Here is a 27,826-nt window from a genome sequence, read left to right as displayed (position 1 = left end):
TGGGTGATTCCAGATCACAGTTAGGGCGACAGCCTTTGTTTATTTTCTCTGTGAAGTTACATGCCCAGGCGTCCCCTCATCAATAGTGATTCCATCCCTCTCTGCCACTTCAAATACATCATCATCTTGGAGAAAGGCTAGAAAGGACAATTGACAGTTTCCCTTGGAGCCTGGAAAATTGGCCTGAGGAAATAAACAAGGGCAGACAAGTGGCTGGTGAGGGGTCAGCCGTCTGCTTAGTCCACTGCAGGCCCTTCCTCCCTCTCAGGGACCTCGGCTGTATAAAAGTGATCCTTTTTTGATTTCTGTAGGGGATCATATACAATGTATATGTATCATTTTCAAAAACAAGAGGACCAAAGAAGGCGGTAATTAAGACAGAATTAAACTGCTTATCTTGCCATTTCAGGAATCAAAGGGAGAAATATTTTTGGACTGGGCCTTTCTCTTACTCTTCAAATCCTCTCAAAACGCACCATGGAGACAGTGGGCCACCTACGGAATTAGCCAGGATTAGAAGCCTCTAAAGTAGAGAACAGAGGGAAAAAGGGAACTTATTCTTCCCTCTATGGCCCAACAAATTCTACTTCTGTGTCACTGTTTTAGAATATGTTTACCACCAGTTTTTCCTACTCTGCCCTCATTTCTTATTATGCCTCTAATACAATGTAATCAGAGCAGAATCATTTTTTATACTGAAATTTAAGAATGCTTTTAGATATAAGCAAGCTGCTTCATAGGAAGAAGAGCTAGAAGCGTGAAGAAGCAGCTTATACAAGCAAAGGACTGGGGCCCACTCGGCTCCTAACAGCGTGTGGACACATATAGAAACAGAAACAGAAGAAATACAGGAAGGAGCCCACCTTTCAGGCATTTCCCAGGGACTCCACTCCCCACGTCCCGCGTCAAAGCTATTCCTGGGCACTCCTGGCCTTTCTTACTAGGGCACTTTGAACAAGGAATCTTCGTCATCTTCTTACTTCCAGAAGCACCTACGTTCTAAGACTAGAAACTCAATGAATGTTTGATGGATGAATGCACAAAAGAGTGAGTAGAATGGCAAATCACAGGAAGGAAGATGGAGACAGAGTTAGAACAGGAGAGGAGAAAGAGAATAAGACATGAGATCTCATTGTTCCCAGAGCAGGACAACATTCCCTGAGAACATGAGTCAACTGTCTTGGCACTCGGCCATAACGCAGAATTTCTGCAGACCAAAGACCAGCACTGCGTCCCTCTGGTTTCTTCTCCTACTGCCCTTCCCTTCTTTCCAATCTAGGGGAGTTTGTAAAAGTGTGTAAAAAAAAAAAAAAAGAAGTATGTGAAAGCAGAGACCACTGGACCAATGGACACCGTCCTCTGGGGAAAGCCAAACCGGATTCTCATTTTAAGTGCACACTGATTCCATGACCCCGTCATCAGAGAACACACACTGAACTTGCACGCCCTCAGACGCCACAACTTTCGCACTACAGAATGTGGACATTATCAATCTGAAATTTCCATGTCCATATAGTGAGACGAGTCCTACGGTCACATATCAAGACCACAGACGTGAGCTCAGAGCCTCATCTGCAGTCTTCTCTGACTCCCTCAGCCAGACGACAATCCCTCCCTCCTCTGAACTCCAGGGCACTTCGTCTACACCTCCTTGTCGCCTCGCCACCTTCTCCTTGCTGCGATTGATAATAGGGGCCCGTCCAGTCCCCTCAGCTGGAGTCACGAGACCCGAGGACAATGTCCCCTGCGAACTCCTCCCAGGGCCTCACTCCGCGCTCCTCGCCCCTCGCCGCGCGAAGGCCTCACAATTCTTCGTTCGTTTGTTTATAGACAAGGGAGCAAATCTCTTCTGACTGCAGTTCAGTTGCACTACTGGTCAGAGAGACCCCACAGATACTGTACGTCCCCAGGTGCTGAGAACGCACCGCAGAAGTCCCCTCTCCTGAGGGCTCCTTTGTGCTCTGCAAGGTGCTAAGGGCTTTGTCTGCATTTTCCCCTTTCAGCCCCCAGGGGGACCCTATCAGGGCGTGATCCTCTTCACAGCTGAGGAAGCTGAGGTCGCAGATGAAGTCCTTTTCCCACGTTCGCCCCGCTGGGGAATTGGCGGAAGGAGGTTTGCAGGCAGCCGGTCTGATCCCAAGTCCGCGCGCACAGTCCCTGCAGAGCTCACCTCCCGCCCGGCGGAGGGAGGCCGTCCGGTCCTTGTTCCAGAAGCGTTTCTCGGAAGGAGCCCAGGCACGGCTGACACACAAGCCAGCCGCCGCTGTGGTCAGGAAAGGCAGGACGCTTCCTCACGAAAAGAAACGTGAGGGCACTTTGGGACCCCTCTCCCGGGTCTAACAGGCGAATCTGGCGAGCGAGCTGCACAGGCTCAAAGCCGGTACAGAAACCCACGCTGTTGGTGAAGCAGCGGTGCAGCCTCCTCAGCCGTGTGAGAACGACCGTGCACCCCCACCCTCGTGACGGAAGCTGCCAGCTGCACAGACCCACAGACCGGAAAGACAGAGGACGCCTGGCTCTCACATTTCCCAGCTGCTTTTCTTTCTTACTTTCTTTCTTTCTTTGAGGAAGATTAGCCCTGAGCTATCATCTGCTGCCAATCCTCCTCTTTTCGCTGAGGAAGACTGGCCCTGAGCTAACATCCATGCCCATCTCCCTCTACTTTATATGTGGGACGCCTGCCACAGCATGGTTTGATAAGCAGTGCGTACGTAGGTGCACACCCGGAATGACAACTGGGGAACCCTGGGCCACCAAAGCGGAACCTGCAAACTTAACCGTGGCGCCACCTGGCTGGTCCTCAAGCTGCTTTTCTGAGAGATTGAGGGGAAAAGTGACACCCGTGTTCCTCACCTCCCTCCACATGTGGGGAACACCAACATTGCAAGGTTTGTTTGATTTATAACCAGAAAGTTCGTTTCCAAAAAGGTGAAGTACCGTCAGAAGAATGAATTGGATGCCTGGTGCCATGTACTTAAAATTTTTTTATTATTATTAATTTTAGCTGGACTTATGAGGAACTCCACCTAAGAATGACTGCGGTGACAGCTGTCAGCTGGTGCAACCAGGGTCTGCTGTGGGCATCGGCCTCCTGGGCAGGCTCCGCCCATGCCAACAGGGCTGAGCTGTTTTAGCTCCTCAGTTTCGGCTCCTCAGAGACTCAGCCTGCAGACTCTGACCAAGGACACAGTTACACTCTCTTCAGGCCTCTGCAGCCTACAAAGGGATGAACACCTCCTTGCAGGGACAAGGTTGGGAGTGGGGGTCCCAAAAGAACCAAGCGAGGGGGATTGTGTGCTCCTGTATGACGGAGAAGAGGGTGCAGAAACTGGGCGGAGAGAGGGTAGGGAAGAGGGCACGGACGGTTAGGAAGCGTGGGGGGTGTCAGTAAAGTGGGGGTGGACACACACGGGGCGGGATGCAGGTACTGCATATAAGGCAGGGCGGACAGGAAGGTCGCTCTGTGGGTCCTTTGCCTGCCCCACCCTCCAATCCCGGATCGCTAAAGTCCCCGGGGCTTGGCAGGAGGAAGGAACCTGTGCGTCACCCGCATCTCCCAGCAGAGAGAGAGTGCCCTCACCTTGCTCCGTCGGGCGGGGCCCGCTCCCGTCTCCCCAAGGCTGTTCCCGGCCCGGATCCTCCGGGGACCTCGGTGTTCCCAAGCGCGGGGGCATCGCCCGGCGGCCTCGGCGCAGCCGCTGCGAGTCCCGCTCCCGCCGCCCCGCCGATCAGGGCACCGCGCCGAGCTCCGGCTCAGAGAACTTCGCTTGTGGTTCAAGTCTGCAGACGCCGCGACATCTGCAAACAGCACCTGGTGAAAGGGAAGCAGCGAGTCCCTCGGTCCCTTCGCCGCAGCCGCGATCGCTCCTCGGAGCGTCCGCGTCCCCGACCCTCGTGCGGAGAACTGATTCGGCGGCCGGGGGACGGTCCTCGGCGCCCCCGCCCCATCGGGACCGGGACAGACGGGCAGCCACCACCGCGGACAGGTCTCGTCCAGGACGGCGCCCCTCGCCCGCCGGCGTCGGACCCGGAGAAGGTGTGGAGGGGAGGAGCGGGGGGAGGAAGCCCCAGAGCCGGGCTCGTCCTCCCGAAGCCCCCGACCCTGAGACCAGGCTGCGACCGGCGCTGGGGGCCGCTTGCGAGCCAGTTGCCGGGCGGGGGAGGGGCTGCCTCTGGAGAAGGAGAGGACAGAAATCCCTAGACCTTCTGCTCTGACCTTGCTCGTCCGGTGCCCTCGGAGGAGTCTGGGAGCCGGCAGGTGGACAGAGACCAGCAATGACGTCTGGGGTTTCTTGAGGCCTGGGCTCCAGCAGGATGGTTGGAATCCATGCTCACCCCGTCTTTATGACAGAGCAGGTGCTGTCTGTCCTCAGTGAGTTTGCTTAACATCCGGTGCACTTGGTGAGAGCGAATCTTAATCATTTGAGAGGAAAGAGTTTGAGAGGTTAGGAGCGGAGAGAGGAAGTGAGAGAGAGCAGGGCATGATGGAGGGGGAAGGGAGGGGGGACAAAGAGGCAGGAGGAGAAGGGACAGGAAGTCACTTGGTGGAAGGTGGGGAGAGGAGCTCGCTTCGCCTCCAGCAGCCTTGCTCACAGCAGAAGAGGTTTTTGCAGTGGGTAGGGAAGGAAGAGAGGTTACTTAAAGTGAATTTTGATTTTTATGTCACATTTTTTCTTTGAAATAAGTAACTGCATTTTGATTACTTCCAAAATATTCCTTTGGTTTAATTGTTCTTCCCATTGGTTTCCAATAGGTCTTCCTCAGTTTTCCTGGAGTGAAGAATTTGGGGATGCACACTGGTGAAGGTTTATAAACACGCCCAGCCACTTTTGCGAGTTACTCTCCTAAAATGTCGCTGCCATCTCACACTGCACGTCTTCTTTGGAAGATTCTGCTGCTGATAGAAGCCTGGAACATTCTGGGCCATGGTGAGTGTCCTGGGATCTCCAGACCTGGCTGGGAGGGGGAGAAGAGGAGGAAAGGGAGGGCTTCACCCAGGTTTCAGCAGGTGAGCGCCTGTCCATGTGCTCTCACCATGGCAAGGGTGTGGTTTAGCTAGAGTGGCTCCCGGGTGTTCCTCACACCCAGTTCTGGGGGTGGACCCCAGCCTCAGGCACCCCGCCAGGTACTGTGCTCACATGTTGCAGCTGTCCCTCTCCTGCCAGGTCCTACCTTCTGCTCCAGGAAGCCTTTCCTGAGTCCCCAGAACCCATCAGGAATTTGGCATGTGTCCCATAGTGTCTTTTTTCCTTTCTGTTGAAAGTCCTGTCTGTTCAGCTAGATTTTAAGCCCTGGGAGAACACATACTGTCTTGTACATTTTGTACCTCAGAACTTGGTAGATGTTGCTTAAAATATTTGTTACATGAATCCTCCTGGTAACAGTACATACTCCCGAGGGGCTCATGGTATCATGATGTCACATCTAAGTATTTTCTAAACCTGAGGCAGGTAAAGGTGAGAAAGGAGTAAGGATGTAGGGGGCTGGGATGGGGACTTCTCCCCCTGCAGCCCGGCCCTTCAGAGCAAGTCCCAGGGCCACACCTGCATCTTTCTCTCACAGATGCTCACTTTCTTTGCCTCAACCTCACTGTCAAATCTCAGGCCAGACCTGGACAGCCCTGGTGTGAAGTCCAGGGCTCAGTGGATAGAAAGCCTTTCCTTCAGTATGACAGTGACAGCAACACGTTCAGACCTTTGGGTCTCCTGGGGGAGAAGGTAAACGCCACCAATGCCTGGACAGACTTGACCCAAACGCTGGGAGAAGTGGGGCAAGAGCTCAGGATGGTCCTGCCTGTCATCAGACTGGAGAAGAACAGGACCAGGGGTAAGTATGGGAAGGGGGAGGGGAGATGGGGACAGTCAGCAGGAGAGGAAGGAGCAGAGCACACGCAGGGAAGGGGCTGGGCTAACAGAGCTGAGCAGGGGTCCAGCCTCAGAGACGAGGTGGATCTAATGGGCAAGAAAGGGCAGGTCACGGAGGAAAGAATACAGGCCCCTCAATGTGCAGAGACACACTTGACCTCCTGGGAGATGGTCAAGCTCTCAAGAGCCCAGGATGATGTCTTTGTGGGGGGTTTCAGGTATCCCCACCCTGCAGGTCAAACTATCTTGTCAGCGTGAAGCAGAACAATGCACTGCTGCGTCCTGGCAGTTCAGCATCAATGGACAGACAGCCATCTTTGACACGATGAGCATGAACTGGACAGTCATTGATCCCGGAGCCAGAGGGACCCAGGAGGAGTGGGAGAACAGCCAGGACCTGGCAGAGCATTTCAGGAAGCTCTCAGCAGGAGACTGCAGTCACTGGCTGAGGGAATTCTTAGAACACTGGGACAAAGTGCTGGAGCCCACAGGTAACTGAGCAGGCGCAGAGGATGGGGTAGCTCTCTGTGAGGCCTACTGCCTCCCCGCGTGGATGTGAGTCTGTGTGTGTGTTTGAAAATCTGACGGATGGATCGATTGATTGATTTCTGGTGGACTTCCTGTCTGGAGAGTCAGCGACTGCCACAGGACTTCCCACCATCCTCCTTTCCCATCCCCCCTCCCTCAACACAGGAACTCCCTCCCCCCATTGACCAATGATCCACTCCTTCTGGATGCTAGATGGTCCTCAAATCTCTGCATCATTGTGCTTCCAGGCCTTCGTTTCTCCCTCTGTTTTAGTTATTTCTTAACCAGCTAAAATGTCCCTTCTTAAGAAGCCTTCACCACCTTCCCAGATAGAACTAAGCACCCCAATTCTGTCATCCTCAAAAAGGCCTACCCACAGTGAACATGTCACCCCGTATGGTGATCAGATGGACATCTGCTGTCTCCCTCAGCAGAAACATGAGCTCCACAACCCCTGTTCATCTTTATCCCCCAGGACCTGGTAGAGTGGCTGTCACCTAATGATTCAGTAAATATATGGGGGGACATGTGCTGCCTGGGAAAGTAGGTGTGAGGAAGGTATGTGTATTCTTAGGTTTGACAGGGCTTTTCCTTTTTTCTTTGTTTTAGAACCACCATTAAAGGCCCCAGATACCTACCCGTCTTCATGTATGTGGATAATTGCTGGGATCATCCTTTCCATCTTCATCGGCTCAGTCGTAATTGGCACGATCATCATGAAACCTACGATGAGAAGAAGTACCAGGGAAGGTGAGAAGAAGGCTGGCATCTGGCTCTTGGGGAGGATGTAGTCTGGTAAGGACTGGGGAGAGGCGAGCCACGGTCTCACCGCAGCCCTTGTCCACTGCTCCATCTCTACATAGAGACCATGCACTTTCACTGCAGGGCTGGGGATTGCTCTGTCGTTGGGTGGCAGAGCCTGGTATAGGCAGCGCAACAGTGCAGTGAGGGGACAGGCAGACCAAGAATCTACTCCTGCGTGGGGCAGGGACTGAGATCCAGAAGGCCTGGGGTGGGGTTGTCATCTTCTAGTGATCTAACCCAAGGTCCCCAGACCCTCAATGAAAAGTTTCCTTGCTCATTGAGGATAGCATGATTTAGCTCAACAATTTCTCTGGTATTGTAACAGCCGATCCATCATCTGAAGCTTCTTCTCTGGGCCATGAGGAGGTGACATTAGACCAACCTTTGGTGGCACAACATGACTCTTGTTGACAGTCTGGCTGCCAATCTGATATGCAATCTTCTACTCAGAGGTGAGTTTTCCAGGAAGCTGGTGAAGCTCAGCTCCAGGACCCTTCACTTGCACGAGCTCCTCTCCTGCCCTAGAAGGGGCCTCGCAATGTGCTGACAGGGTCATTTTGAGAAATTTGCAAAAGTAGGATATTTGCTGACAATTATTAGGACAGCCCATTTTACTCTGACCCTCTTTCCATCAGACTTCCCTCTGTGGCAGGTGGAACTGGAGCCACTGCTGACATTGTTTTATTCAGTTAAGAGGAAGAATAGTTAGGAATATATTTATTTTGGTTTAATGAGATGTGTCTGTGTGCTCACACTCAAATGTACAGATAAATTATTGCTACAGAGAAACCACAAGTCAGCTATGCTGACTGACCAGATGTCATAACACAAAGGTACAGAGTCACAGGTTGAAATGACGTGTGAATTAACTTATCTGTCAACGTGTTAACATGGCATATGGTGCCTGGCAGAGTAGAAAGGATAAATAAAGGATGAAACATTTACAAATGGAGCACTGTATGGAAATCCGTAAAGAATAAACTGCTATGCAGAACCTGGATGGCTCTTATAGATAGGATGTTGAGGGGGAAAGGTCATACACAGAGAATATATACTCTATGGTTGCATTTATAGAAATTTCAGAAACAGACAAAATTGATCTTTGGTAACAGAAGTCAGAATAGTGGATATCTTGAGTAATGATCCATAACTTGATCTGGCAGGTGGATTCAATTTTTAAAAATACATCAATCTGATTATTAAAGATTTGTAGGGATGTTACATTTCAACAAAAAAAAATGTTTCAAAAATTTTACAAGTAGAGGTTTCGGTTTTCATTCATGTCTTGACAAACTGGGAGTTCTCTCTTGCAAGAATATACTCAAAGAGGAATTAAATTATAAATACATTATACCCTTTTGTCTGGGGAGAATCAGACATACACTCACACATATATATAGAGACAGACAGACAGAAAAAAAGAGACACAGACAGAAACACAGACAGAGACAGAGACAGAGAGAGCCGTTATATGCCAGACACAGTGCCAGACTTCCACCAGCTAGTCCTCTTTTTCCATCACCTCCCTAATACTAAGAATTCATTTCTTTCTTCCGTTGCTTGCAGCATCCTCATAGTGTCCTCTCCAGGTTGGCCAAGGCAGACCTCAGATGTTTCAGGAGAGCACTTTAGAAAAGTTGGCAGCTCTGAGGTTAAGTTACATTCCTGGGGCTCTCTGTGGAGTCCAAAGTTAAGATTCCCTCTGATGACAAAAATAACCTCCAACTGTGATTCAACGAGGAGCAATGTTACTGATGTAAGAAATGATTCCACCCTTTTAATTGCTTAACCAAGGTTCAGTCAGTCTCTATTTTAAGACTGGGCCCTGAAGTGAAAAGTTACCCTACCACATAATAGTGTCCAAACAGGCTTAGCAAATAGGACTGAGTCAGACAAGGACCGCTGCCCAGAAAGTGTCCATGTGGTGGGTGGTATGGTGGCCGCAGGTACAGGGAATGTATCTACCTAGACTTGGGTGGGGCCAGTCTACATGGTGGGTGCAGCTCTGCTCACAGGATTCTTATGTTAATGAGGTGGCTTTTGGACCACACTAAGGATGAGAGCTGGTCACCAGAAAAACCAACCATGTCATTAGAGGGTTGGAACTTTCAGTCCTGCCCACCAACCTCAGGGGAGGGGAAAAGGGCTAGAGATGGAATCAATCACAAATGGCCAATGATTGAATCAATCGTACCTTTGTAATGAAGCCTCCATAAAACGCAAAAGGGTGGGGTTTTGAGAGCTTCTGGGTCGGTGGAGGTGTGGGAGACCGGTGCTCTGGGAGAGGGCATGGAAGCTCCGTGCCCTTTTCCCTCCCTTGCCCTGTGCATCTCTTCCATCTGACTGTTCCTCAGTTATATCCTTTTATAATAAACTAGTGATTTAGTAAGTAAGATGTTTCTCTGAGTTCTGTGAGCTATTCTAGAAAAGTAATCGAACTCAAGGAGGGGTCATTGGAAGCTCCCATCTATAGCTGGTTGGTCAGAAGCACAAGTGACAATCTGGACTTCCCACTGGCATCTGAAGTGGAGGGTGAGGCAGTCTTGTAAGGCTGACCTGGAAACCTGTGCGATCTGATGCTGTTTCTGGGTAGACAGTGTCAGAATTGAGCGAAATTGTAGGACACTCCACTGGTTATTGGAGCATTGCTTGTTGGTGTGGGAGCCCTCCTCCCCCACACTGGTGGAATTGGGTGCAGAACCCTTTTAGTGGAACTTTGGTACGGCAACTTTAGCAAATTAACACCCATGAGATAAAAAATTAAAGGTGTCGATATCTGCTAAGGCCTCACAAGATGATTGCAAATAACAGCCTGGGAATTCTTGGGATATTGGGAGAAAATGATGGACTGACATGTAAATGAACAGGGTGGAAGAGGAAGGGTGAGGGAGTGAGCAGGAGAGGGGGCTTCCTTGGTGTTTTCTCTCTGGGAGTCAGTCTGGGACAGACACAGGCAATTCCCACCCACCTCCCTTAGCCATCACTCCTCCCAGCATCTCTTTATCTCTCTACTGTTCCCTCCCCCACCAACTAGTTACCTAGTCACCAGGGCATGCCTGCTTCTGGTCTGCCTCTAGGGTAACTACCAAAACTTTCTAAAGAGGTTTTAACTAATAAATCAATCGTGGAGATCAAACAAAATCATAACAAATTACTCAACCCAAAAGAAGGCAGAAAAAGAAGAACAAAGAACAAGTGGGACTAACAGAAAAGACCAGTAAGACTATATACTTAAATCTCACCATTTCAATAGTCGTAGTAAATGTTAGTGACCTAAACACCATAAGTAAAAGCCAGAGATTGTTGGATTAGGTAAAAAGTCAAGACCCAACTCTATCCTGTGCAGAAGAAACCCACTTTATACATAAAATATAGCTAAGTTAAAAGGAAAAGAATAAACATGCAAATAATAACAAAAGGAAGCTAGAGCACTGTATTAATAAATATCAGACAGTAGACTTCCAAATAAAATATCACCAGGCATGCAGATGGTCATTATTCAATGATAAAGAGATCAATTTACCAAGAAGATGCAACAATCCTAAATTTGTATGCACCGAATAAGAAAGTTTCACTGTATATAAAACAAACACTGAAAGGAGAAATAGACAAATGCACAGCTGTAATTGGAGACTTCGACACCCCTTTCTCAGTAGTTGATAGACTAAGTTAACAAAAAAATCAGTATAGATATAAAAGACCAACTTGATTTCACTGACATTTATAGGACACTCCACCTATAACAGCAGAAAATACATTGTTTTCAAATGCACAGGGAACAAGATTGGTTATTTCTGGACCTTAAAATAAATTTCAACAAATACAAAGGATTGAACTCATGCAAAGTATGTTGTCTGACCAAATGAAAGTGTCCAGTGACAAAAATAATACAATTTTTAATAAGTTTGATGTCCTTTACTCAATAGACTGAGAGTACAGTGCTTCACCAGCAAGGAGCACTGTTTCTGAGGGATTTGGGGCAAGAGTGAGTTTATAGGGGTCAGAAGAGGCAACGTGGAAACAGGGCGTGGTTGGGTAGGAGGTCAGGGATTCCTTGCAGGGCTCTCAGGTCCAGCTTTCCAGGGTCAGGTAAGCCAAAGCTGAGTTGAAGGCTGTGATTGGTGTGTTAGGTTTCCTTGACAGTAAGGTGTTTCCTGTTGGTGCAGACTGATGGGTTTAGATTTGTGCCTGGGTGGGGCCACTGGGGTGGCCTCCATTTCGTGAGTCCTGGTATATAAATTAGCTTTATCATAACTCTGATAAAATTTGATTATCAAAGTTTGATAAAGTTGATTATCATAACTTTGATTAACTTTATCATAACTTTGTTATATCTTAGACACGTTTGCTATAACTTCGAACTATTTTCTTTGTCCTTATAGTAGCTTATATTTTAAAAGAAAGCTCTGAACTCCTATCTAAAGTAAAAGAGACATGGAAATATTTTTTCTTGTTGTCACCTTTTCTTTCATCCTCATAGCAGATTTGGATAAAATTTTAATACTTTAAAAAATTACCAGGAAAAAAAACCTCATTTGTTTGGTTTTTAAATAGACTGGTTGTATTTTACCTTCTTCTCCATTATCCTACCACACCGTCCAGCTTTGCCAGATCTCATCTCACTTTGTTTCCTTTGCAATGTCTGTTTGCATAAATGTAAGAGTTTCTGAAAACAGAGGAACTTGCAAACCAGTCCTTTCTGCCATTGTGGTTTTTCAAATGTATTTTTTCCATCAGTGAATGGAAAAACAAACTTAATATAGGTTATGGAAATGCAATTTTACCTTAATAAGAGCAAGGAGAGTATGTATATTTTTAACAAATGGGGTTTACTATACATACGCTGCTACCTCTTGCGTGTGTCACTTGGTGATGTAGCGAGCAGATACACAAATGCAAGGTATTCCATGGCAGGATTCTACCAAAAGTTACTGAACCAGCCCTCTGCTTGTCCAGCTGTAGGATGTTTCCAGCTATTGCTTTTGCAAAAAATCCTGCAATGACCATCTGTATGTATATTTTTCCAAACTGGTGTGAGTGTACTTGCAGAATTAATTGCTAGAGATAGAACTGCTGAGGAAATGAGTGAGTTTTTAATTTAAAAAATTTCAAACAATTTCAAAATTGACCAAATGCTATGTAATGTGAATCCTCAGCTTGGCAGAGCATGGAGGCTCTTTAGTTGGCAGGAGTAAAAACTGGGTCTGGAGGACATTTTGGCAATGTGCACAAAAAAAACCCTTAAGAATGGCCAAGCATAACCTACAGAACTGTCAGATATTAAATTTGTATCATTTTAAGATACTAAGTTTGTGGTAATTTGTTCCAGCACCAAGAGAAAACTAGACAGACATTATCAAAGGTGTCCAGTGTGAGGGATCAGAATTTGCCACCCCAAAATGTGTCACTTTGCCTTATTTTTAAGGTCAAAAGACTCTGAAAGAAACTTTGACCTTTCCCCCAACTGCCTAAGAGCATTTAAGATAGAAAGTCTGTTCCAGGAAGGAGCTAATACGGTGAGACAATACAGTGTAATATAAACGGGGTCTGATAGATAATAGAGAGGAATCTAACAAGGGCTTTTTAATTACAGTCCTCTCCATCCGAAGCCGGTACCTGAGGGTCTCTGTAAACATTCAGTAAGAACGTGATTACCTTTTCACCTTGTTCCCAATGCAGACGTAGATGAAGTTAATCTTAATTTGCCGTTTTCTTTTTAAAAGTTTATTTTAAAGACACCAAGAAGGTCGAGGGTGGTAGGGAGAAAATGAATTGCTTTCCCCTGAAAAAGGCAGTTTCAGGAAGGCTGGGGGAGGTATAGAGATTGTACACACACACACACACACACACACACACACACACACACACATATAAATAACTTTATAGGTTTTGTTTTGCTTTTTGTTTTTATTTTTATTTATTTATATATTTTTTTTTGCAGAGATTTAGTTCTCGCTACCTTCTTTGGCTGGCTCAACATGAAAGATCCCAATTTTGGAAGAAGAAAAAACACGTGAGACAGAATGAGCGAGTGAGCCAGAGCCCCGAGTCCCCGGCGCTGCGACCTCGGGGCCGCTCACAGCGGGGCTCCCCCGCACCCGCCATGGCAGCCGTCGCTCTGTCGCCAAACGGAGAAAAAAAACAAAAAAAGACCCCAAACAAAACCAAATGGAAAAGTAATAAAAGATTTTCATAGATGAAGGAGGTCCCTTTCATTCGATTCCCTGAGCCTGCTGCTGCCCGGCCGTGGGGCTGGAGGCTGGGTCCCGGGGCGCATCCCCAGGGAGCGGCTCGCCGTCTGCGGCATGCGGTCCAGGCGGCGCTGCAGTCCGGCCGGGCGCCTGCGGACGCGCTCGGACTCCCTCGGGCGGCCTCTTGAGCTCGCTTCCTGGAGTCCCGGGCCTTCGTGTCGTCCCGCTCCGGGCTGCTGGGGCTGCTGGGGCTGCTGGCCCATCTTTGTGATACTCTTCCCTTTCCAGGCCTCAGTGTCATCCAATTGGCCAGCGGGTGGGGGCGCGGGGCCCTGGGGCTGCTGGTGGTGTGAGTAGCAGGCGGCCGCGGCTGGATTAGGATCTGCAGTGGCTGCAGCGGTTTTCTTTGGGTGATGAGGAGCAGGTGGTTGCCACAGGGGGTAGGTATTGCCCCAGCTCTGGGGTGGGTACTGGTGAGGAGGGGAGCCCCCAGCCCAGCCCGGGCGGGCCCTGATTGAAGGGCCCGGGGTTGAAGGACCACATGGGTCCGGCAGGGCCTGGTGCCCCCAGGCAGAAGGGACCCTCACTCTTCTCCTCGATGAGCTGCTTGGCGCACTCATTCTGCTGGGGTGAGCCCCGGATGATGAACAGTTTGAAGCTGGGGTCCCGGCTGGGCGGCAGCTGCCGGGAGATCCCTACCAAGGCACCTGTCTGCTGGTTTAGGGCTTGTGCGTTCTCGCCACCTCGGCCAATGATCAGCCCGCTCTCGTGAGCGGGCATGGAGAAGGTCGTTTCCCCGCCAGGCAGGCCCCAGTTGCCCTGGCCCCTTCCGCGGCCCTGGCGCCCTGGGGTATGCTGGGACCCCTGAAGGGTCTGGGGGACCGCTCCCGAGGCTTTGGAGGAGGTCGTCGAAGGTCGGCACTGCATGCTGGCACCCGTCCGGGGAGCCCCCTTAGGTGAGTTATCTTCTCAGGACCCGTCCAGTCATCTTGTTTCAACTGCATCCGCCCACTGGCGTCGTTCTGGATCTTCTTGATCGTCTCTCTGCTCTGGCCGATGGCCACGTCGAAAGAATGCCTTCGCACTGGCACATCAACGCCCCGCCCATCCAAGATCCGGTCATTCTGGTCCCCAAAGCCGCCCTGGTCATGCTCCCAGAGGTTGTCCATCACTATCTCACAGGCTTGCTGACCTTTGTAAAGATCCGGATGATCCGGAGAGGTTTGTCCACATTTGTGTGCTGGGAACCCTCTTGAATGAAAATCACCATCACTCCAGCTTGCTCCTGAAGTGATGACCAGGCCAGCCTTCCACACAGGGCTCATAATCTCCTGCAGCGTGCTGTTCTGGTGGCCTTTGGCATTGTTGTGGAACTGTCTTGGGGGCCTCCATGACCCTTGAGAGATGATGTCATCCAGCGTCATCTTTCTGGAGAGATTCTGGGGCTCCTGTCAAGGACACCTCACTAGGGTAGCCAACCGAGAGTTTCCAGCCTGAATCCTCATGGATTCTGTTGATTTGTTCGCCTCCTCTGCCAATGATTAGTCCCACCCTGGTCTGGGACCCTGTACTCTTCTGTCATTGATGTCCTGGGGGGAGATGGGTGGGTCCAAGTTGAGCACTGATGGAGTTTCCCTGGGAAGTGAGTTTCTTGCTCTCCAGTTGCTCCCCGTCTTCTAACTGCCTCTTTTGGCCCCTAAAACTAAAGCCAGGAGTGCTGTTATTCACCCTTGGGGCAGCGTCACCTCCAATTTTGGCTGTGATCTGAGGGGCTGGCCGCACAGCATCAGTGAATGCGTCCTTGTGGATCTCCGGGTCACCCCCACCAAGCAGCTGCAAGGGACCCCCAGCTGAGCGCCTGCCTAGGCAGCTGCCACTGCACGCCACACCCACCCCCATCTGCTGTGCCCAGGAGGCCTGGCAGAGGGCCTCCTCCAGTGCCATGGGCTCCACCGCACCCGCCTGCAGCTGTAGGCTGGGCCTGGTGTGGAGGCTGAAGCTGAGGAGGCTTAAGTGGGAACAAGGCCTGGCTCTACCTGACCCAGGAGCCCCTGCTATTTTCTTGTTTAACCTGAGGGGTGACTCAAGGGTCACAAGGATTTATGAGCTTGTTTTGAAGAAGAAAAAGAACGCCTTCAAGGAAGTTATGATCACCAGATAACCAGTGCCCAGCCGCAGTTGATGCCAGGAGTCAGATTGCCCAAGGGCTTATCTGGAATGAAAGAAACCCGAATTACCCCTTTGTTTCTCCAAACTCCTCTTGCCAGGCCCCTTAGGTCTGTAAAGTCCCTGCTTTCTCCTCTTGCTGAGGCAGATTTGAGAGAACCTATCCTCCTGCCTTCTCATTGTGGCCGGTTCAAATAAACCTTTCCCTGTCTCCAAGCACCCCTCTCTCAGTGATTGGCTTGCTGTGCGTGGACCACAGGAATTTAAGATTAAGATGTTTGGTATCACATCTCTCACTGTCTTTGCAAAGCACTGCCAGCATTTCTTTATCAAACATTTGCTTTTCCATCTCCACGTGAATTGTCTTTTTCCCCTTTGAAGTCCCAAACCACTACCCGCGACATCCTCCTTTGTCTTTAGCTGAAGATATTTAAGGTGATGGCTTCTGTCATTTTGGTGAACTACTCTGATTTCCTGGCTTTCTCTCATGTTTTCACGTTATTAAACTTTGTTTGATTTTCTCCTGTTATTCTGTCTCATGTCAATTTAATTCTCAGACCAGCCAGAAGGACCTAGAAGGTAAAGGAATAGCTCTCCCTCCGCTGCACCAGACAACAGAAATGCACAAAAGCCATTCGAAATTTCAAAAGGGAGATTTTTCAAAACTTGTGCCTAAAAACAATCCTGGATAATAGTGCAGAAATAGCTTCTAAGGGCTTATTTGGAGAACTCTGACAGAAAAACAGGGCTCATCAGGACGGTAAGTCAACTACCAAATTTTCCATGCAGTGGTGTCCATTTTTTAAAATAATAACACTCCACATTTATTGAGACTTTACCTGTGACAGGTACTGTGCTAGCACTTTTCACACACATACTCACTACTTTTCACAATCACCCTGTGAGGTACGGACTCTTCAGTCCTCTTCCAGCCCAGGAAGCAGGAGGACAGACAGGTCTGGGCAGCCACTGCTGCCAGAATCCAAACCCAGGCAGCCAGCTTGGAGCCAGCTCCCAGCACCCAGGTGGAATCCTTGCTTTATATTTTCTCTCATTGCAAGTGGTAAAATTTATTTTATATATTTAAGGTAAAGGTTAAATAAGGAAGGCAATGTGCTTGAGTGAAAAGCAATGTTAAAAGAACTGATAAAGAAGAATTTATATGTGTAACGGAATAGTACTCAGCCATAAAAAGGATGGAATCTTGCCATTTGTGACAACATGGATGGACCTTGAGGATATTGTGTTGAGTGAAATAAATCATAGAAAGAAAAATGTTGTATGATTTCACTCATAGAAGATTAAAAAAAACAATAGCGAACACAGAGAGAGAACAGATTGGTGGTTACCAGAAGAGAAGGGGGATGGAGGGAGGGCAAATGGGTAAAAGAGTACATTTATACAGGGATGCATGGAAACTAGGCTTTTGGTGGTGAAAAAAAAAGAGTTGTGCATGGTACTTCAAAATGATGGCTTGTCCTTTAAATATGAAATTTATTCCAAAGGGCGTGAAACCAAAATTCGAATTTATGTTTAAGCAGCCTTTATATTTGACAAAGCTCTTAAATTCAGGCACTCAAGAGATCTTTCAGCCCAGTGTCTCAATGTTACAAACAAAAAAGAAAAAAAAAAACCCAGAGAAGCCAAGAAAATGAGAGTCAAGTTCCAGGATTCTGGTTGTGGACGTTGTTTTTCCATCAGGCACACGGTGTTCATTGTTTGAATTGGTGTCATAAATGGCCAGTATGAGAATACAATGTGCCTCAACTCCACACTACTTCATGACCTCTTAGTATCTGTTTGCAGAGAAGATGGAGGAATCCAGCTGGGGAAGGACATCTGGGTGATTAGTAACCTCATAATCACAGCCAAAGGGTTCAAATTAATGAATCGATATCAACCTTTGGGTAGACCTTTAGTGAAGTGCCTCCAGTCTCTCTCCTGGGCCTTCTCATGGCCCATATTTTAAATCAGCCTCTCGGATGAAGACAGAAGGCAAGTTCATGATTTACAGATGATACAAAGCCAGATGGGATAAGAGCGTGGTAGATGAGATCATCAAGATCTAAAAGCTTCACGATGTGACAGATCAATGGGCCGAGAGAAGATCAAGAGCCAGCAGTAAGGGAGCCTGTACCGTGAGCTTGTCATCACACCAGGAGCTTCAAATTCTTTGTTTCCCTTCATTCTTGCTAAGGCCATGGGAAGTAAGGTTATGCAATTGTTAAAATAGTATCATGAGTGATCTGAGGCTTAAAGAGGGTGGTGGCTTGCCCTGAGGTCAGACAGCCAGTAGGAGTTGCCCTGGTGATTGTGTTGGTGCTCTTGACTGTGCTGTATTTCGCAGGCAGAATTGCATGAGAGAATTAATGGCAGTTTTACAATAATTATGATTATAAAGGGAGATTATAACATATAAAAAATATAATATAGAGAGATTAACAAGAGAAAAACAAACAGAAGCTTATTCACACATATACCTCATGTACATGTGGGAAATACCCAGGGAAAAATGAGTAACTCCCTGAGGGGGCTTAGAATTCAGGATGAAATACCATCTTTATAGGGAAGGGATGGTGAGAGAGGCTTCTTAGGGGAGAGTAGATGATTCTTAGGAAAGATGAATGGGCCCTTAGAAGACTAGATGGGAGGTATGACAGTTTGTGACAAACTCTGAATGAATGTGGGGTCGACTTCCAGTCCCCTCTCCTGTGACAGGAGTCAGCCCTCCCTGGTCGATGAGACCCCTGGGGAGGGGTTTATGAAAACTGAGTTCCTTTTGGAGGATCTGTTGTTAGGCTGATAAAAGGAATTCAGAAAAAGTCTGCTTTTCCTGTTTCTCAAGTGCCTACAGCTCAGAATAATCAATATGTCCCAGTGGTATGTGCTGGGGGTGGCGTATTCTGCTACCCTCACACCATACACAAAAATTAACTGGAAATGAATCATATATACATATAAGATAAAAGTATGACAGTATTAGAAGAAAACATAGGAGCGAATCTTTGTGATCTTGTTTGCAAAACCTTCTTAAATACACCAATAGCACAAATGACAAAAGAAAAAATAGATTCATTTGACTTGCTCAAAATTTAAAACATTTGGGCTTCAAAGGACACCATCAAGAAAGTGGAAGACAACGTCCAGAATGGGAAAAAATAATTGTAAATCATATATCTGATAAGGAACTGGTATCTAGAATATATAAAGAACTCTTATACTCAATAATATAATGATAAATAACTCAGTTTGAAATTGGGCCAAGGATTTGAACAGACAATTCTCCAAAGAAGTATCTCAAAGGCCCAGAAGCACATGCAAAGATACTCAACATCATTAGCCATCAGGGAAATGCAAATTAAAACCACAAAGAGAAGGGGCCAGCCCAGTGGCGCAGCGGTTGAGTGCGTAAATTTCGGTTTGGCGGCCCGGGCTTCGCTGGTTTGGATTCCGGGTGTGGACACGGCACCGCTTGGCAAGCCATGCTGTGGCAGGTGTCCCATATAGAAAGTAGTGAAAGATGGGCATGGATGTTAGCTCAGGGCCAACCTTCCTCAGTAAAGAGGAGAATTGGCAGCAGATATTAGCTCAGAGCTAATCTTCCTCAAAAAAAAAACTCCAAAACACACAAAGAGATACTACGTCATACACACCAAGATGTCTGTCATCCAAATGACAGACAGCAACAAGGGTTAGGGATGATGTGGAGAAACTGGCAGCCTCCCGTATGGCTGAGGCAGAGCGTCTGGAGGTGGAGAGTCAGTGTGGGTGACAGTGAGAAGTGAGGGCGTGCGTGTGTGCTGGGGGAACACTTGTGTGTCTATGACTCTGAGGTTCAAGAGTGAAATGTGGGGGCCATTACTCTGAGGAGCAGGTCAGGAACGTTGCTAGAGAGGCCTGGGTGGTGGCTGCTCCCTCTAACTAGTGTGGGCCTTCGTCCCAGGGTGTGGGTTGCTGGGTGGTGCCACCAGGGTTTGCACAGTTTGGGATTGCTAGGTGGGCCCACCCACACCAACGGGCTGAGCTGGGTTGCGCTCCTCAGAGAGTTTGCCCAGACTCTAAGCCCCGTGTTGGGATTCTAAGCACAGGAGGGCTTGCTGTCGCTCACTGCTCTCTGCCATGTGAGGACACAAGGAGAAGACAGCTGTCTGTAAACCAGGAGGAGGGTCCTCACTACACACGGGATCTGCTGGTGCCTTGATCCTGGACTCCCCAGCCTCCAGAACTGCGAGAAACTAATGTTTATTATCTAAGCCACCCAGCATATGGTACTCTGTCATAGTAGCCCGAGCTGACAAAGATAGATGGATAGAATGAATGGGACAGCTGTAAAAGTGAAGGGGGAGAGGGGGCTGAAAATATTAAGTCATAAGAGGAAACCTGGAGCAAAGGTGACAGAAGGAATTTCAAAGTGTCACCAAAGCTTTGTTCTTAGACTAATGTTCACAGCTCAAAAGTCAGAGTTCCAAGACTTTTTCTTTTTTGGGGGTGGGGGTGGGGGTCGGGGTGGGGTGTGGTGAAGAAGATTGGCCCTCAGCCAACATCTGTTGCAGATCTTCCTCTTTTTGCTTGAGGAAGATTGTCAGTGAGCTAACGTCTGTGCCAATCTTCTATTTTATGTGGGGTGCCAACACAGCATGGCTTGACGGCTGGTGCTAAGTCCGCCCCCAGGACTGGAACCAGGCAACCCCAGGCACCAAAACAGAGCGTGGGAACTTAAACATCACACCACCAGGCCAGCCCCCCAAGACTTTTTCCAATGACAAACAACTTGGCTTTTCTTGAGGTCTTTGCTCCAACAGAACTGTTGGACTCTGTCATAAAACTCATCTGTGTTGACAGACAGGTGCTGCCTGTGTTCAGCTGGTTGGATTAATTTGAGTGAACTTGGTGAGAGCGAATCTCAGTCATTTAAGAGGAAAGAGTTGGAATGGGCTAGAGGTGGGAGAGGGGAGACACTATGGGAAGATGGAGCTGGCATGGGAAGGGAGGGCAAAAGAAGCGGGGAGGAGAGGGAGAGAGGAAGCTGGTGGGAGGTGGAGGGCAGAAAGGAGCTCACATCACCTCCAGCAACCCTGCTCACACCAGGAGAGGTTTGAGGAGAGGGGAGAGGGGTTATTCAAATGAATTTTGTTGTTTAATGTCTGCTTTTTCTTAATAAGTTATTATATTTTCAATACGTATGAAACTCTCCTTTGGCACCACTTGTCTTCAGCTGGATTTCAAGAGGTCTGTCAGTCATCTGGGAGTGACGACTGTGGGCAGTTCCCACACACAGCTGCGTCTTGCCAGTGACTCTCCGCAAAGTGCTCAGCGGGAATGTCACTACTATCTCACACTGCGATTTTTCTCTTGCCACTACTGCTGCTGGTAGAAGCCTAGAAGATGCCAGGCCATGAGTGTCTTGGAATGGAGAGAGCTGGCTGGGAGGGTGAGGGGGTGATATGTGTGGTTTCACCCAGGTTTCAGCAAGTGGACACCTGTCCATGTGCTCTCATCACGGGGAGGGTGTGGTTTAGCTGGCGTGGCTCCCAGGTATTCCTCACACCCAGTTCTGGGGGTGGACCCCAGCCTCAGGCACCCCGCCTGGTACTGTGCTCGCATGTGGCAGCTGTCCCTCTCCTGCCAGGTCCTACCTTCTGCTCTAGGAAGCCTTTCCTGAGTACCCAGGACCCACCAGGAATTTGGCAAGTGTCCCATGGTGTCTTTTTTCCCTTTCTGTTGAAAGTCCTGTATGCTTAACTAGATTTTGAGCCCCAGGAAAACAAACACTGTTATGTATTTTTTGTACCTCACAACTTGGTAAATGTTGCTAAAAATATTTGTCACGTGAATCCTGCTGGCAATAGAATGTGCACCCGAGGGGTCCATGATTTCATGTATTTTACATCAAAGTGTTTTACTAAACTTCAGCCAGTTAATGGTGAGACAGGACAAGGATCCAGAGGATGGAGGGGGCTGGGATGGGGACTTCTCCCCCTGCAGCCTTGCCCTTCAGAGCGAGTCCCAGGGCCATACCTGCATTTTTCTCTCACAGATGCTCACTCTCTTTGCCTTGACCTCATTGTCAAATCTCAGTCCAGACGTGGCCAGCACTGGGTGTGAAGTCCAGGGCTTGGTGGATAAAAAGCCTTTCCTTCAGTATGACAGTGACAGCAACACGTTCAGACCTTTGGGTCTCCTGCGGGAGAAGATAAACGCCACCAATGCCTGGACAGACTTGACCCAAACGCTGTGAGAAGTGGAGCAAGAGCTCAGGATGGTCCTGCCTGTCATCAGACTGGAGAAGAACAGGACCAGGGGTAAGTATGGGAAGGGGGAGGGGAGATGGGGACAGTCAGCAGGAGAGGAAGGAGCAGAGCACACGCAGGGAAGGGGCTGGGCTAACAGAGCTGAGCAGGGGTCCAGCCTCAGAGACGAGGTGACTTAATGGGCAAGAAAGGGCAGGTCACGGAGGAAAGAATAGAGGCCCCTCAATGTGCAAACACACTTGACCTGCTGGGAGACGTGGATGGGTCGGCTCTTGGGTTTGGATCCCAGGGCAGAACTAGTGCCACTCATCAAGCCATTGTAACCCCAGACTCTTGAGTGTTCCACTATCTCCCAGAAGGTCAAGTGTGTCTCTGCACATTGAGAGTCCTGCAACTAAAGAGGCATTGTCTCTGCCTCCTAAACCACTTTGACCTGTTTGGGTGGTTACCCTCTGGCTTGGAGTTATTTCATGATCACAGTTACAGGCCTTACTAATGATTATTGTTCTATCTTTGCCACCTTTAAACTGCTAATGATTTGTATACCACGATGTTGTATGTCTGTCTCTACTGCTAGAGTGATGATTACTCAGCAACTTGAGATGATCGATGAATCTTGCAACTCTGGGCAAGCAAAGGACTTGATCTTTTTCCAGACAAAGACTATGTCTAAGACTTAATTCCTGACTGCCTCCTTATTGCTCAGATGTGGTCAAGCCCTCTGACTGCATTACCCATACTGATGGCTGACTAGCTCTGTTTCTCCCCTATGTGGGACATGACATCCCAAGAATGAGCCTTCCTGACACTGAAGGAAATATCTATCTATCTGTCCATCTATCTATCTACCTATCTCTCAAATCTTTGAGCTATGATGCTTTCTGCCGAGAGATCTTGATCCAAAGGGCAAATGTGGACAGTGACAGCAAAGTGGAACAGCATATGTCAGGGCTTCTAAAATGGAGCTGGGAGGCCATTAACGAAGTGAGGCTTATCTGCGTACACCACATCTCTGCCCAGATGGAATGCGACTTTTCGAACTGTACCTCACTGTAGATATATTGACTTTCTTATAAGAAAAGAAATGCTTAATCCATGGATAAGAACAATTTTCCTGACAGATGGTCTTAGCAACCAATCTCATGGAGCCAAGGAGCAACAGTTGCAGCACCAATGACATGTCTTGCAAAACAGCCTGTGTTATTTTTCTCTTTTTGTCTTTGTAAACCTTTGCTTTCTTTATCTTCTCCAGAGCACATTTGGGGTTTCTGCCTAAATCTATGACTCCTGAATTGCAATTCTAATTGTCCAAATAAATGTCTGTTGTTTAAATTACAGTAACTTTTCCTTGGTTGACAAGATATAGAAGACCAACATGATTTCATTGACATTTATAGGACATCCACTTAGCAGAAAACACATGCTTTTCAAATACACAGGAACATTTACCAAGATAAGTCATTTCTAGACTGTAAAATAAATCTCAACAAATATTAAGGATTGAGATCATGCAAAGTATGTTGTCTGAACACAATGGAAGTGTCCAGTGACAAAAATAATATAATTTAGTAATGAGTTTGAGGTCCTTTATTCAATGGATTGGGAGTACAGTGCCTCAAGCATGGAGCACTATTGCCAAGGGATTTGGGACAAGAGCAAGTTTATAGATGTCAGAAGAGGCAACTTGGAAACAGAGCATGATTGGCTAGGAGATGGGAATTCCTTACAGGCTTGCAGGTCCTTTTCCAGCCCAGGAAGTGGGAGGACAGAGAGGTCTGGGCAGCCACTGCTGCCAGAAGCCAAATTGAGGCTCCCTTTCTCTCCCTCCATCCTCCATGGGGTGGGGGAAGGCAGTGCCCGCAGCCATGTTTGTACCTTATGATCTCTGCACCTCAGTAACCGGACCTGAGGAACAGAGGACCACGCTAGACTCATCAGAATCTCTATCCCAGGACTGAGTGTCTGGTCCCAGTTTCTGTGCACTGCTGGAGTTGACGTGAGGTAGACTCAGGCTCTGCACGTGGAGGGCAGAAAACCCCAGATTGAGAGAAGCATGAATCGTGTGTGCAGAGAGAGGTGGAGATGCAAGACCACCTGGTCCCATGGGGGGAAGCAGGAACGGGAGACCAGTGGCCCTCTGCCCTGCCTGGGAGATATCTCACATGAGGAAGCACAGTGGCCCTTCTTCCTCAAGCCAATTTGAAGTGGGTTTCTCTTGTTTGCAATGCACAGAGATTAAACTAGAACAAACCTGGATCACTCAGCTGCAAGGAACAGAAATCCATGCAAAGAATTCCAAGTGGGAGGCCAAGGAGGTGGTCAGGGCAGCCAGCTGAGACGAGAAAGTTGTCAGGCAGCTCCTGTCTTCACTCTTTTCCTCTCTCAGGGCTGTGTGTACACTGTTCTCCCCTCCCCCCACCCCCCACAACTGCTCCATTTGTCCCCTCTGCAGAACAGCTTTTCTGCCCCATCGTCCCCTTACATGGAGCCCTGGAGCCCACCTGGCTCTCCGTCTTCTCACTGATTCCGTTTGTTTCTCAAGTCTATGTTTCATATTCCTGGGAGAGTGTGTGTGATTGGCTCAGCTTGGGCCAGGTGTTCAGGACGGGTTCCATCAGTACTGGACAGGGGCGGGGTCACCTGGGTCTGGGGCTGCCCCTTCCAGTGATGTGGGCAGAGGCGACCCCATGAAAGAAGTGTGGATGGGGAGGAATCACGTGTAATGAGCGCTTGGCTGCTAGGTCGTAGAGATTCAGGCTCCAGCTGGTGGCACTCCTGCTCATCTTGGGGAGGCTCCTCCATTTCTGGGGACCCTAGTTTTTTACCTGGGAAATTAAGAAGTAGGACTAGAAATAGGACTTAGTAGGACTTAGAAATCCTAAGTAGCCTTTATTGGGCATCTAGTATGTGACAGATGCCCTTCTAAGCGCTTCACCTGCATTAATTTACGTGATTTAATGCCTGTACAGCACTTAAGGTGGTCACCAGGGGGCCGTTTCCTTCAACATTCAGTAAATTGACCTGCAATGTGCAAATCTCAGTCTGCTCCACCTTCACCCTTAATGATCTCGTGAAACAGAAACATAGCCCCGTCCTCTCAGACCACGGTCCTGACATTTGTATCCTCACATAAAATTCTTCTGTCCACTGATAAGGGTTTGAAGGCTTTCAAAACAAGGATATTTTATCTTTGACAAAACTGGAAAGAGATATAATTAGAATTTGGAGATAAATGATTTATTTCCTTTATCACAAATCATAATCAGCCCAAATCTCCCTGCTAATACATCATGCAATAAAACCTGGGGTTTTATTAAAAGTATAATTGAAGACAATTAACTGTGTAGCTACTTAACGTGAACAATGTGAGCAGCTGCGACACACGCACTCACCAGTGGAACCATCACCACAATCGAGTTAATGAACACACCTGTCACCCGCAGAAGTCTCCTTGTACTTCTTTGTAATCCTGCCCTCGCGCTCCACCCGATGCCCCTTGTGTTACAAAGCTTCTCCACTCTGGCTGTTGGGAACAGGAACTATTCCCTGGCCTCTGTAGCTCAGGAAATTTTTCCGCCTACTTCTTTCCAGTGGTTCTTTCTCTGGCCTTGGATGGTTTCCTCACACACACGCCTTGACCTGTACTCAGGTGAAGACTCAAGGGGAAGCCTCAGCAGATCTCCGGGACTCTCTCTGCCTGTATAGCTCTTGCCTCTGGTCCTCTGCCCTGTGAATGCCACCCATCTTGGCCTCCGGAATTCTCAGTTCTGTTTTCTCTACTCGGAGACACTGCCAGGCTCCCTGTGGCTCCCCTCCCTGCCCTGCAGTTGGGATATCCTCTCCAGGCAGCGAGCCAGGGCCGTCAGAAGCCTCGCCTCTCCTGTCTCCCTTCTCTCAGCTCCTGCATTGCCTGACATCCTGCATTTGTTTCATATAATTTCACCAGGATTTTTCATCTAGAGTTGGAGGACAAAGCCAATCCCTGTTACCTTATCACAGCTGCAGCAGAAGACACAGCCTTTTTCTTTAACGAAAAATGCTTTATGACAAGCTCATGGTAAAAAATTCAACTGATATAAAGTCTTGGAAAGTCAAAAAGCAAGCATTCCCCGTCACTACTCCCGTCTCACACCCTAGAAATGCCCACTGCTGATGGGAAACTCAGCATTAAGTCATTTCCACTCTTCTCAGGAAGACCCTTTTGTGAAGCTGCAGGGGTGGGGAATCTGGCGGTGCTGGAGGTTCAGAAATGAAGGCCCCTGAGGAATGCCGTCCTTGCTCCTCTCCCTCACTATCTCCCGCCCCGAGAGGTGAGCTGAGTCTTCTTCTCTACTGACTTCTCCTTCACCGTCCCAAAGGCAGGCCTCAGGGTCACCTGTCCATCTTAAAATCTTTATGAAGGCCACATGCTCAAGTATGTGAAAGTATTTGACAAACTTTGAAATCTTATACAAGTGCGAGTTAATATTATACCATATTCTCGTACGGCTGTATTTTTAATATTAATAATTATTTGAACAGTAAGTCTTTAGAAGGTTTGATGATATCTTTAGAAGTCATTTTAATCACAAGTGAAAGTTTCTGCTCATAACAAGCCTACCCAAGCTGTCTGAGTCTGAGGCAAAAAGGAATCCTGATGCTGCTTCCAGGGCATCTGAAGTGGCCACAGCTGTGCGGTGACTCTCTCGCAGGTGGGAGATCCTCCAGCCCACGGTGGTGCAGCCCAGACACAGCCTTCAGGGCTGGGAAGTCATTTCTTATCAACCTCAAAGTATCTCAAATATACACCCTCAAAATCTCTTAATGTCTCCTTTTCATGGAATGGTGAAAAATATTGGACTACTTTTTTTCTTTTTTCCTCTTTCTCTATTTTGCTTTCTAGTTCTACTTCCTACTGTCTTCTGGACCTGAAAGCAATGGGTTCTTAAATGTCAGCTCTGGAAATGAAAAAAAAAAAAATTATGCCAGCGACTGCTATTTTCCTATGCAGTGATTTATTCTTGCCCTGTTAAAAACTATAGACATTTAACCATGCACAATTCACAATGTTCAAGGATTCAATCAAGAAATTTCTGCACATGGTGCAAAGCAAGAAAATATGATCCATAACCAGGAGAAAAATGAATCAACAGAAACTGACTCAGAAATAAACAGCACATGCATAAGATAGCCACCTGCAAAAGAAAAAATTGAACCTCTTCCTTACACCAATAAGGGAGGACAAAGAATTTTCCCTCTACGCTTCTGAGTTCTTGGCTGACACCCCTGTAATAAAAGAGAGATTCACGAGAGAAAAACAGAAGCTTACTCACACATGTACCTCATGTACACATGCGAGATATCCAGGGAAAAATGAGTAACTCCAGAGGTGGCTTAGAATTCAGGATGAAATACCATCTTAATAAGGAAGGACGGTGACAGAGGCTTCTTAGGGGAGAATGGATGATTTTTAGGAAAGACAAATGGGCCCTTAGAAGACTGGATGGGAGGTATGACAGTTTGTGACAAAGTCTGTCTGTAAGTAGTATATCTTGGGGTGAAATATTCTGCTACCCTCACACTATACATGAAAATTAATTCGAAATGAATCATATACATATGTATGTGATAAAACTATGGCAGTATTAGAAGAAAACATAGGAGTAAATCTTTGTGACCTTGTTTGCAAAATGTTCTTAAATACACCAATAGCACAAATGACAAAAGAAAAGATAGTTTAATTTGACTTCCTCAAAATTTAAAACATTTGGGCTTCAAAGGACACTATCAAGAAAGTGAAAAGACGACCTCCAGAATGGGAGAAAATATTTTGAATTCATATATCTGGTAAGAAACTGGCACGTAGAATATATAAAGAAATCTTATACTCACTAAATAATGATAAATAATGCAATTTGAAAATGGACCAAGGATTTGAACAGACATTTCTCCAAAGAAGTATTCCAATGGCCAATAAGCACATGCAAAGATGCTCAATATCATTAGCTATCAAGGAAACGCAAATCAAAACCACAAAGAGATA

At 47.7% G+C, this 27,826-nt stretch overlaps 2 protein-coding genes and 1 pseudogene across 4 annotated transcripts; 1 reads left to right on the top strand and 2 right to left on the bottom strand.

Annotated features, from left to right (window-relative positions):
• Window positions 1-3,049: 3,049 nt before the first annotated feature.
• On the bottom strand, window positions 3,050-4,694 carry LOC124243798 (uncharacterized). The gene is made up of 3 exons (XM_046669805.1): window positions 4,690-4,694; window positions 3,581-4,340; window positions 3,050-3,216 (listed from the first exon to the last, which is right to left on the bottom strand). Exons 1-3 carry the CDS (start codon window positions 4,692-4,694, stop codon window positions 3,202-3,204), a joined length of 780 nt encoding a protein of 259 aa, XP_046525761.1. The 3' UTR covers window positions 3,050-3,201.
• On the top strand, window positions 3,964-13,356 carry LOC124243919 (retinoic acid early transcript 1E-like). 3 transcript variants are annotated; one of them, XM_046670016.1, is made up of 7 exons: window positions 3,964-4,036; window positions 4,754-4,928; window positions 5,563-5,826; window positions 6,083-6,355; window positions 7,002-7,142; window positions 7,522-7,648; window positions 13,138-13,356. In XM_046670016.1, the coding sequence occupies exons 2-6, from the start codon at window positions 4,850-4,852 to the stop codon at window positions 7,605-7,607; spliced, it is 843 nt and encodes a 280-aa protein (XP_046525972.1). In that variant the 5' UTR covers window positions 3,964-4,036; window positions 4,754-4,849; the 3' UTR covers window positions 7,608-7,648; window positions 13,138-13,356. The 3 variants fall into 3 exon arrangements, with proteins under 3 accessions (XP_046525972.1, XP_046525974.1, XP_046525975.1); XM_046670018.1 differs by lacking the exon at window positions 3,964-4,036 and adding an exon at window positions 4,335-4,372; XM_046670019.1 differs by lacking the exon at window positions 3,964-4,036 and having other exon boundaries at window positions 4,856-4,928; window positions 5,604-5,826.
• LOC124243797 (far upstream element-binding protein 2-like) lies at window positions 13,170-15,331 on the bottom strand (annotated as a pseudogene).
• Between the last annotated feature and the right edge of the window lie 12,495 nt (window positions 15,332-27,826).

The sequence above is a fragment of the Equus quagga genome, chromosome 8, assembly GCF_021613505.1.
Source record: "Equus quagga isolate Etosha38 chromosome 8, UCLA_HA_Equagga_1.0, whole genome shotgun sequence".
NCBI lineage: Eukaryota > Metazoa > Chordata > Mammalia > Perissodactyla > Equidae > Equus > Equus quagga.
Note: the sequence above shows the minus strand (reverse complement) of the source record. Positions and strands in the feature narration are given on the sequence as shown.